We start from the raw sequence: 12,060 nt of genomic DNA, 5'->3' as shown, positions 1-12,060 counted from the left end.
GTAAAGATCTCTATCAAATTTCCATAAGCAGACTCTCTTGGCCTGGTCTCTGGTTAGTAAGTGACATTTCTTTCTGTTTTAATGACCTTTTCTTTGGGTTGTTTGACTATTCAAAAGAGACTATGAGAAAATATTACAAAATAAATTTATATTTCCAGGTTTAAAACCTCTATTTTCTTTATTCAAAATAGCTCTAGACAATATATGGAAACTATCCAGAGCAATGAAAACTATATTTCTATATTTGTCCTATAATTATTACATTGTTCTTTGTTTTCTCTGGTGTATATTTTTGCTGCTTTGCTTTCTTTGTGTCTATAACTGCACTGCCTTAATGTTTTACTAATGTCTATGTTTAATAATAATTACTACTACTACTAATACTACTAATAATCCTCTTTGCTCATTTCACTGGTGAAGTGAACAACACTCCCGAACCCTTTTGACGTCAGATTCCGAATAAGAATGAGAATTTTACGTCATTGATCACGTCACGGGGATTCAATACTCCAAACATTGATCGAGTGCTCAGTGTAAACTGTATGTTTTATCGAGATGAGTGTAAAACCATCACTATCGAGATTTCCATCGAGAAAAATTAAAATGTCCGAGCAAAAGAATAAGACAGAGGCTACAGTGCCTGTGGGGCAGTTTGTCCGGAGAAAAGGCACAATTAGAAAAGGTGAGTGAAGAGACACATGCTAGCGTGTTTACTGACTTAAATATGTATGCATAGACTTGGCCAGATTAGATCACTTCGCTCATTTATAGTTTATAGAATAGTTTTCTGTTGAATTTAGCCTTAACTCATAACCTGTAACAATTTCCCAGCGATTTATTTTGTCTTCATTCAGACTATTTAGCCGTATTGATTATGGTATGGTTACTAACTGCATTATAGCTTTTCCTAATTCCGACAATCCTGCTAGTTAGCAAGATCCGTTAGCATACACACTCTCAGAAAGAAAGGTACAAAACTCTATTCAGTACCTTTATAACTCGTTTTGGGAACATAATTGTACCCTAAGGACATATTTTGTCCCTTTTAAAGTTTCAAATAAAGTGCAATAATATCCTAGAAAGCTAAAATGTTCCCCTAGATACTTGAGGTTTTCTGTTAGCATACTAACATACAGTATCATTTCCATCATACCATACGATCTGCTGTACACAGTATACCACAGGGCAAGGAAGGGTATGTTCAGCTTTAGGGCTGTTTAAAAGTCTTATTTATGTCTGCTCTTCTGGAGTAAAACCTGATCAACAAGATCATTATTTATGTATGTCCTAACACTACTGGAGAAAAAATGTTTGAGTGTCTTTCAAAACAACATTCGATTTTGAAGAACCCCATTAACCTATGGTTTTTATTGTCTATCAGTTTTTTAAAAATGTGCACAAAACCCTCTGTAATTTACATCCTGACTTACATCTTATTCTCCAACAGGTGTTCTACCAGAGGTGATCAATACACCGAAGTTACCTGTAGACCTGCACGAAGTGTTGTCCACATCAGACTGGAAGAGAATCCAGGACAGTGTGAATCGTGTGAAAGAAGAGCAGGATCGTCTTGATGCAGCTGCGAGAGAGCGAGAGGCCTTGCACCTGCGCTCCAAAGAAGTGGTCAAAAACTGGCCTGACTCCCTAGCTGTAAGTCAAACTTCCTCAGCTCAGCTATGATGCTGACACTTTAGTCTAATCTTATCCACAAAGGGCCGGTGAAAAGCTGCACCACACCGGCCCTTAGCGGATAAGATTGGACACCCCTGCTTTAGTGAGTGTGGAACAAGTAGGAGTGTCTCAAACACAGCAGTGATGCTGGAGTCTGTAAAGTCTGCACTAATTGCCCACTTGTTAGCCACAAGTGTGTTTTATCAGCATTTAATCAGTCTCTGACCACAGGACTAACAAACTGGACACAGCAACAGTTGGGCTACAGTTAGTAATTGTATACCTGTAAAGTAGGATTATCTGATACGATTTCCGTTTAGTGTACGTACATATGAGTATGTGCAGTTTTCACATATGTATATATCCATGTATCTCCAGTGCCACAGATTGAATAAATGTTCTCTCTGAAAATCTCTAAATATATCAATGCATTGTTCATGTATTTACAGGCACAGCGGCAAAAGAGGTTAGAATCAAGGAGAATTAGAAAGGAAATTGAAGAGGAGAAGAGGAAGCAGCTCGACTTGGAGGAAGCAGAGTTTCAAGCGATGAAAAGAAAGGAAGCAATAGAGAGGGCCAAAACCCTGCAGTTCCTCCAGACAGACAGAGTGAAAAGATTTCATGTTAGTATAGGAATATTTTAATTGGATTTCTTGTCTTGCTTTTCATCACATATACTGTATGCAGCATCATATTCTTTGTGATTTCCTTCACATAAATATTGTGTTCATTTTGTTATTGTTGAACTCATTTCTCCCCCAGAGTGCTGTGCTGATGACTGAAGTCCTGAAAGAGAGGGAGGCTCAGATTGAGCTGAAAAAAAGAAAAGAAATTGAGGCTAAAAAAGAAAAAGACGAGATCTCGGCCATGATCGCACGAAACACGGAGCTGGCTTTACAGGAGCAGCGAGAGAAAGCTGAGGAGAGGAAGCAGAAGCGCCTGGCTCATGCTGAGTTTTTGAAACAACAGTAACGTATCAGATTAACCAACATATGCACAGTATTATAGCCATTAGTTTCTGGTGTAACAAAGTAGTTGACCACAAAATTTTGCTTTGATTTAAATGAGAGCTAACATGTTACCTCTGTTTTGCTCAGTGAGGAGCATGTGTGCTATAACTGTGTCCTTGTTTATTAGGGTTAAGGAGCGTGACCAGGCAAGAGAGAAGGAGATGATGGAAAAGAAGAAAGAGGAAGAAGAACTCAGGCATTTCCAAAAGCTTTATGAAATGGAACAAACCATGCTCAAGCAGAAGAAGCAAGAGGAGAAGAGAAAGCGCAAGAAGGCTTTTCAAGTAATTACTTCTCAAACTTGGGGGCAGCAAGTAGAAAATGTGCAGAAGCTGTATCTCAGTTTTCAGGGGAAAAAATGGTCATTTTATGAAATGTGATTTGATCAAATCTAAGAAATAACCTACAGGGTTGGGTTCAATTCCCTCCTCTGCCCTGTGTGCTCTCCGTTTGCATGTTCTCATGTTATTTAATTGAATATAGTGATAGATTTTTGTCAATGTATCCACCTCTAGGTTGCACTAAAATAAGTCTAATCTCCTGTATGTTTTTTATCTTTAATCAGGAAGAGTTTGCCAATAAGAAAATCTTCGAAGCATCTAACGCCAAGAAACAGGAGATGGAAGAAGAGAAACGGAAGCTTGTTGTTGAGGCCAAAGACAAACAGATGAAACTTAGGAAGGAGAAAGAGGCAGAGATGTTCAGGTACTCAAAATATCTTTAAAAAGTTGTGTTTTACACTGAAACTTGGTCCATACGCCTTCTCTTTACCGCTTGGTGGATCAGATGCTTTTTGTCAGTTATAGCTACTAGTTTTGTAAACACAAAATTGTGATACTGCAGTGTACAAGACATGCTAGACCATTGTGTGCCTCCAACTTTGGAGAAGACCCAAATATGGGTGTGATGGTCAGGTGTCCACATACATTTGGTCATATAATGTAGTGTTACATATTTGTCTGATGATCATGTATTTTGGCAGAGAGTTTCAGAGACCCAGGGAAATCGTTGCAGACAGACTGGCAGAATTTCTCGCGGCGCAAAGCGACGATGAGGATGAGGTGATCTCCAGGGCAGCTGCAGAAGCTGTGGCCAAGAAGGATAAAGAACAGCGTGAGAAGGAGAAGAAGAAGGCTGCTGTGTTGAGGAGTATTGCTGAACACAGAGAAGCTGTGGTAAATTCCAGTTTTGGGAATATGTTAAACTATAAGGAGTCAAAGCAAGACAATATTTTACCTTTAATGTTTCAAAGGTTCACACTTTTTAAATTGTTTCTGTTACTTGGGTATTTTTTGGTGCATTTAAATGTATTTTTGTCTCCAATTATACCATTTTAGCATAAAGAGCTGAAGTGCAGGAAGCAGAAGGAGAAGCAGGAGGCTGCTGAGACGCTTAAAGCAAACAAAGCAGCAGATCTCCTCTACCATCAAACTCAGAAAATCAAGGCCCAGAAAAAGAAAGAGGCAGTCAAACTGCTACAAGACTCGTATGTCCATCAGATGGTCAGTCAGCTCATTTTTTTCTCTAGTTTTATATCAGGACTTTATTTAACTTTACATTTCTATAGACTTTATTTAACATAACTACAAACTCCACTTTTGTTTGCATCTAGAATGAGAAGCATGCGAAGAAGCAGCTCAGGGAAAAACAGAAGCAGGAATGTAAAGTGAGGAATGCACAGCTTATTGCAGAGGAAGAGAAGCAGTTTCAGACTTATGCCAAGGATGTGATAGAGACAGCTAGGAAGGGTCAGAGGAACACCTCCATCCTGCACAAGGCCTCAAAGGTGGGCATTGGTGGAGGACGCGGACCTGTGTTTGGAGTCATTAGACCGAGTTACCAAGTGCAGGATAAATCAGGAGTTCAGCTGCCCAGTTATGTGCGCAGAAAGAAGCTGGATGTGACTACCTACATGCAGGAGTCTAGAAAGCGGCTGGGATTTACTGGGTGATCGTGAGATGTATTGCTGATGTTCTGACAAGATATACAGAACTTCTCTTTGAATTCGGTTCCCAGGCAAATTCCGGATAAAACATGTCACATGATCAAAGCTAGCTAATATTTTTCTCTCTCTCTGTTCTCTGTCTGTCTCTGTCGAGCTATACGTCCCACTCCCTAGCTCCCAGTGTTCTGAGTTTCCAGTGTGACCACTCTAGCACTGGTTGGAGTCTCGTGGCTTGGTGATGCTCACTGCTGCTGGGGATAGATCTGGATGGACAGCCTGTGACCCAGTCAGTTCACAGCAGGAAGGAATTAGTGCTATGTCAATAATGAGCTCAGAAACTATACTGACCTATTAGTTCCTCAAGAGCTCTTGGTTGCACAATTCTTCCTGATTATAAACTGTAATAATACTGTACAGGCGAGTTATACACCGATCAGCCATAACATTATGACCACCTGCCTAATCTTGTGTTGGTCCCCCTTTTGCTGCCGAGGCATGGACTCCACTGAAGGTATGTGCTGTGGTATCTGGCACCAAGATGTTAGCAGCAGATCCTTCAAGTCCTCTAAGTTGTGACGTGTTGCCTCCATGGATCAGACTTCAGCACATCCCACAGATATTGTGGGAACAGATATTTCACAGGGAAATTGTGAGGCCAAGTCAACACTTCAAACTTCTTGTTCTGCTCATCAAACCATTCCTGAACAATTTTTCCTTTGTGGCATGGCGCATTAAAACATTCCCCAAAGCATGACACTGCCTCTGCCGGCTTGTCTTCTTCCCATAGTGCATCCTGGTGCTGTGTGTTTTCCTGGTAAGTGATGCACACGCACCTGGTCATCCACTTGATGTAAAAGAAAATTCATCAGACCAGGCCACCTTCTTCCATTTCTCCGTGGTCCAAATGCCCATTTTTGGCGCTTTTGGCAGTGCACAGGGGTCAGCATGGGCACCCTGACTGGTCTGCGGCTATGTAGCCCCATACTCAACAAACTGATGCACTGTGTATTCTGACACCTTTCTATCAGAACCAGCATTAACTTCTTCAGCAATTTGAGCTACAGTAGCTCGTCTGTTGGATCAGATCACACGGGCCAGCCTTCACTCCCCGCGTGCATCAATGAGCCTTGGCCGCCCATGACCCTGTCACCGGTTCACCACTGTTCCTTCCTTGGACCACTTTTGATAGATACTGACCACTGCAGACCGCGAACACTCCACAAGAGCTGCAGTTTTGGAGATGCTCTGATCCAGTGGTCTAGCCATCACAATCTGGTCCTTGTCAAACTCGCTCAAATCCTTACACTTGTCCATTTTTCCTGCTTCTAACATCAACTTTGAGGACAAAATGTTCACTTGCTGCCTAAAACATCCCACCCACTAACAGGTGCCATGATGAGGAGATAATCAGTCTTATTCACTTCACCTGTCAGTGGTCATAATGTTATGGCAGATCGGTGTACATCTCCCTTTGTAATTTTTTTCTTTCTTTCTATACTTCTTTACAGCTGCTTTGATTCATGTACATTGTTAAATTGCTATAAAAATAAATTGAAATAAAAAAAAAATTCAGTGTCTGGGTATTCATTTAATGCTTGTGTGTGTGTCTTTTTCAGTTTTTTGTTTTTTGTATTTAAAGGAGCAGTTTCTACTTGAACTGTACTATTTATTCTGTACTGTAAGGTGAATCTCATCATGAAAACATCCCTAAGGCTGAAGGTCTGAAGGTGCTTTTACTACCTGCAGTATTTCCTCCTTTTCAGCAGGATGGCTATGTGACTGCTCCTGCTTGATGCTGAATAGAGTCTTGTCAGAGTGGATGTTAATAAGCGAATACATTGCTGATGTTAATTGCAGAATAAACTGCAAAATGCCTCTGTTTCTATCTGACTCTGCACTGCACATGCAACTAAACAGCCAGCACTAAAGTCCACAGAGTGTTAAATACTTTGTGTGAAAGTTTGGCATCAACTACTCACTACACATTTTAATTCAGCTGTGAATGTGATATCCTATAAATATTTTGTATTTCAGTATCCAATCACATAATGCATGTTCAGATGTTCAGCATTGATCTGCTGTATTATTCATTATTTAGATAATAAAGTGTTTGAAGTGAAGCTGGATCCCAGCATAGGAGCGGTCAAAGCTCTTAATCTCACTGTGCTTGGGGCAGACAAACCGGTCAATTTTCATGTCTTTTCATGGAAAACTGAATCCACATAAAGTCAGGATTATTAAAAAAGTTTACCTGATTTTCTCTAAAGCTGACAATGATTTTAGTTATGGCTATCAGACAATTACATCTAATTTTCTTTACAAATAAATAGTCATTAAAGCTGTGTTGATTGTTTATCCACTAAGTAAAACTTGTACTTTCTAAATAAATTACTAGATCACACACCTGTGTTTGTGTTAAATCATACTCTCACATACATGTACAAGTCCACAATTACCCGAGTCAAAGTCAGGCCTGTGGAACATGGAAAATGCTATTGCAGAATAATAAATATACTGAAGAAAATACTGAATAATGACATTCTGAAATAAATTACATTGTTTCTTTTCTTTATAATTGTTTTTTTTTTTTTTTTTTTTTTAAATTATTATTAAATAATCCATAAAGGAAGTTTCTATACAGAAACCCCAATCCTCATCTCAGACAATCCCACGTGGGTCTCGAGCCCCGGGTTCAGAGCCTGTGCACGGATCCTACACTCCGGATCACCACCGGCTATCAAGACTACAGAAAGAGACTTGAGAAGAAAACCCCAATGGATTTCCGGAGATTTCTACCGGACGTGAACTGGACTCTCCGTGAGCTGGCCTGTGCTGCGGGGCTGCTGGGTGTCTCTGCAGGTGCAGGTTACTGCATTTAGCGCTACTTGTGGAGATGAAGCGCTCCTCCTGACCAGCTCACGGTAGGATGATTTGACTTTAATATCATAGTGTTTTTACAATAAATCATGTTTAAGGTACACTGTGTTACAGTCTAATGTTATCTAGTTAATCAGCGATATCCTCTTTTTGCCGCGAATTAGCCTAATGCTAGTTACCGTGCTAGCGAACTCGGCCATAGAAATAAACTACACAGCAAAAATAGTTAACGGAATTGATGACATTGGCTTAAGAATTTATTTTATTTCAGCAATAAAATGTTTACCTCACTGGTCGGTCACTTTTAACAATAATGACTACTGGTTTTACACTAAATCATGCTTAGCCTAGTGATTAGCTAGCTCACGCGCCACGGTTACCGCTTTAAATGACGGTGTATTTGTTGTCCTAATGTTATTTATCTAGATAATTTGTCTGTGTTTAATTATTACACAAATTACATGTTAAATTAATGTACTTTTTAATGTCATTAATGTATTTTTGTTACAAATGTGTTATCTGCCTTTAGAATGTAGTTCATCGTGTACACTATCATAGTGAGTATAAAGATAGTTAGATTGCTGAACTCGGATAAACGTTTTAATAATTATACACTATAATATTAATACTCGACAGCTAAATACTCTATTGTGTAGAATAAAACAATAAAACCAGCAGATCGCAAAATATTCTCTTTTATTATTAATGCTTGGGCATGAAGTATACAGTTTAATAGTTAGCTGAATGCTAATGCACTTGAAAACATGGCTACTCATTTTAAGATCTCAACACGATACAATATTTCTCCTAATTTTACCTACTAACTAATAAACCTGGCTCTGGGTTTTACATGTACAATAGAAAATGTTAGTTGTAATTGAAGTCACAGAAAACTCATTTTTTACAGACTCTGTGGATGTGCTGGGAGAATCACTTGATACTCCCTCTGTCCTCCAGGTATGTGTCAGATACATAGTCCTATTTTATCTACATTTCACACATGTAGGCTGCTACTAATCATCTGTCTGTGTGTGTCTGTGTGTGTGTGTGTGTGTGTGTGTGTGTGTGTGTGTGTGTGTGTGTGTGTGTTAAGGTCAATGAGCTAAACCTGCTGCTCTGTCCCACTGAACCTCACCATGACACTTCAGTTGTCCTTCTGGTAACCAAACCTACAATTTATTAACGAAAGATGATCACTGGATTGTCCATGTGACAGAATGTTAGATGTGTTAGTATGAAACTGCTAGAATATGAAACACTTGTGAACTTTTCACAGCCTCCCAGTGCTGGTGAGCTGAAAATTTATATCATCTCAAGTTCTATCATCTGTGTATCTTTAAAGGAAAACTGGACATGCATGCAGGGTTTAAAATAAGTAGCCATGTTGAACACCGTAGACAAAGTGAGTTATAGAGATTTGTTTTTGTTTCGCTTTCACTGGACACAGGTCATGTACTGTTGGCCTACGAGGCGCTGATCCGGTTCCTGAGGACATCGTCTAACCAGGAATCGATTGCAGCAGAGCTCTCCGGGGCCGGTGTAAGCTTGCAAATGCCTGTAGAAAATGACTTGTTTAAATATCAAAGATTTTGATATCATAGAACTGCCACATGTAAAGCAATGTATATGTAATGTCATTTTTTTTAATCTTTCACGTTTGTGCAGCTCCAACATTTCAACTTTTTGCATGTGTTCTATGAACTGCTCATCGTCGGCTATTACGGGAACGGCTTTACACCTGAGACAGTAAGTGTCTTATCAGAAGATTTCTAAATTATGCCTGAATGTTGAATATTTTTCTTGTATTTAGAATTTACCCAGTGATAATATATGGCACTAATGGAGCTTGTTGTCTTTCTCACAGCAGCTGATGGCACTCTTCAGCATGTGGGACCTGGATGTGTGGGAGCCTGCAGCAGAGCTGTATTTTACAGTGCTTATTGTAAGTGTGGAATATCTTCTGATGCCACGATACACAAATTCACAGCTTTGTATCTCTAAGTCAGAGACACTGTTGGATTTGTGTTTGGTGTGTGTGTGTGTGTGTCAATAGGATCAGCTGACAGAACTTTTAGTAGTTCTGTTTTCTCAGCCCCTGGAGCTCTACGATGACCCAGAAGCCTTGGTCACTGCAGTTACCCGACTCATCAGGCAGCATGTCCAGCTGATGATGAACACTTTGGAGAAGCTTTGAGCTATGTAGTCCCTTAACCCTACACCTCCCCATTCCCTGCCATCCCTCACCCCAAACACATACACACACACACACACAGAGCACAACAATTTAATAATGATTTTAATTCTGGTCATCAATGCCCCATGTTTTAACTCATGATGCGCTCACCATCCACTAACAGGAACATCTGTAAACCTGTCCATTTATGCATTTATCCAATCAGTCAGTCATGTGGCAGTAGCAAAATACATAAATTCATGCAGATACAGGTCAAGGGTTTCTGTTAATGCTTCCATCAAACATCAGAATGAGGAAAAGTGATTTCTGTGGCTTTGAGTTTACACAGAGTGGTGTGAAAAACAAAACACACTGAGTGATTGACAGTTCTGTGGGTGGAAATACTTTGTTAATAAAATAAATAAATAAAATAGCTCAAATAAAATAGCCAGATTGGTTTGAACTACCATTACACCATTATAACCTTCAGGTGGATGGGCTACAACAGCAGTAGACATTAGGTTTTGAGACTATTATGGGGACAGACCTACCCAGAGACTCACTTTTTAAGCTTTAACAATAGTTTCTAGGAATGTGTGCTCATATTAGCCTCAAATTCCTGTTCTTGGCTGACAGGAGTGGAGTCTGATGTGGTCTTAGCCTAGTTTTGATGTGGATGACACTTTTCTGCTGACCACAGTGGTAGAGTGCTTATTCAAGGTGCTATAGTCTTCCAGTTAGCTCAAACCAGCCTGGTGATTCTCCTCTGATCAGCAAGATGTTTCAGAATACAGACTCTACACTCAGAGGTTTTTTTCTGTTTTGTTCTTTCGAACCATTCTGTGTAAACTCTAGAGAGTGTTGAGGGTGAAAATCTCAAGAGATCAGCATTTTCGAAAGAACTTAAACCATTCTGATGTTTGAACATTAGCTGAAGCTCTTGACCTGTATCTGCATGATTGTATGTATTGTGCTGCTGTCACATGATTGGCTGATTGGATAAATGCATAAATGAGCAGGTGTATAGGTGTTCCTATTAAAGTGGACAGTGAGTGTAAGTTATACTTAATAAGTTAATTGCCTTAACATCCATCCATCACATTCCATACTTATTTCCATTACTAACCCCACATTTGCCCCACATAGCTCAAGCTCTCCACAAGTAGGTATAAATAAATTTAGTTATATTTTAGCTAAGACTATGTAAATCTCTCTCGTCTTTTTTTAACAAGTCTTCAGGACTCAAGAACATCTTTTTTAGCCTGTGTAGAATTTTTCTCTCTCCCTTCATCAATCCCACCACCCTAATTACCCCCTTATCCCTCTATGTAGAACGTAGACACAGTATCCTATATAATCATCTGTAAATACTTCTTTATCTGTAAATAGTTATTTATCATTATCATTAATATTTTTGTTGTTGTTGTTCTAAATATTTCATGTTATAATTCCATGTGTACTACTACACAGGGAGCAGGATGTACACTTTAAAGTGCACTGCGACACAAGCCGAGAAATCGGCAATCCATTGCTCTGCCTGTAATAACCCGGATGTTAAGAGCTGAATTTGTCGACCTGAATTTTAATACCTGAATTTTAATACCTGAATTTTATTCAACCTGAATTTGTGAGGTTGAAAAATAATGAAGTTTGTGTTTTTTTGTAAATGTTGTAAGGATGTTTTTCATTCAGATCAAACTTAAAAGCAGAAAAATGTCTTTTTTGTGACAGATTTTTATTCAGTTCATGTGATTCAATATGATATTTTACTTTCAGGAATGTTGGCACTATTATACTTCCATAGCTCATGTTGGAGTAGAGGGTAATGAGGAGGTGGATATTATAGCTAAGCAGGCTCTAAAACATTGAAAAAACGATATAAATATAGCAGTGATTAACTCTGAAGACAAAGGATTAATGAAAGTAGCTGTTGGAGTTATTATATTAATGTGTAATTGTTGTTCCGGACACTAGAGGGCGTATCTGAGTATTTTGAATGGATTGTGTCTGGAAGAGAGTCTGGAAGAGTGTTACGTGTTGTCTTGAATAAAATATTTGTTTTTTAGTTGAAAGTTGGACTTAAGTATCGGAATGCTTCCTTTTTTTGTTTGCAATGCTAAATGGACAATAAATGGATTAAATGGAATAAATGGATAAAAGTGTTTGTTATTTTATTGAATGAAGATAAAGAGTGATTTATTGCCCTTTCTGCCCTGTAGTATAGACTGCACCTCCTTACCTAGTGTAATAGTTTGGTGTATTTTTTACTGTGTGACTTAAAATAGACAGTTTTAAAGTGATTTTATTTTCCTAATAAAATGTAGTTTTTAGTAACTGATACACGTTTCATGTTTTGTCCTGATAAATTCCCAGTGAGTGTTTTG

At 38.9% G+C, this 12,060-nt stretch overlaps 1 protein-coding gene across 1 annotated transcript; it reads left to right on the top strand.

Moving 5' to 3' along the window:
- The first annotated feature begins 603 nt into the window (after positions 1 to 603).
- On the top strand, positions 604 to 6,147 carry LOC131346413 (cilia- and flagella- associated protein 210-like). Its single transcript, XM_058379824.1, has 9 exons — positions 604 to 682; positions 1,448 to 1,650; positions 2,121 to 2,294; positions 2,434 to 2,639; positions 2,809 to 2,965; positions 3,247 to 3,386; positions 3,664 to 3,856; positions 4,019 to 4,183; positions 4,294 to 6,147. The coding sequence occupies exons 1-9, from the start codon at positions 604 to 606 to the stop codon at positions 4,630 to 4,632; spliced, it is 1,656 nt and encodes a 551-aa protein (XP_058235807.1). The 3' UTR covers positions 4,633 to 6,147.
- Positions 6,148 to 12,060: the final 5,913 nt, after the last annotated feature.

This window comes from Hemibagrus wyckioides, linkage group LG26 (genome assembly GCF_019097595.1).
Source record: "Hemibagrus wyckioides isolate EC202008001 linkage group LG26, SWU_Hwy_1.0, whole genome shotgun sequence".
NCBI classification, from domain to species: domain Eukaryota; kingdom Metazoa; phylum Chordata; class Actinopteri; order Siluriformes; family Bagridae; genus Hemibagrus; species Hemibagrus wyckioides.
The sequence above is the reverse complement of the archived record's forward strand: the minus strand, read 5'-3'. Positions and strand labels throughout refer to the sequence as shown.

Coding starts and splice junctions, on each gene's coding strand:
- LOC131346413 (XM_058379824.1), top strand. CDS start 604: ATGTCCGAGCAAAAGAATAAGACAGAGGCTACAGTGCCTGTGGGGCAG. Junction 2,295..2,433: donor ACAGAGTGAAAAGATTTCAT/GTTAGTATAGGA, acceptor TTTCTCCCCCAG/AGTGCTGTGCTGATGACTGA. Junction 3,857..4,018: donor CTGAACACAGAGAAGCTGTG/GTAAATTCCAGT, acceptor ATACCATTTTAG/CATAAAGAGCTGAAGTGCAG.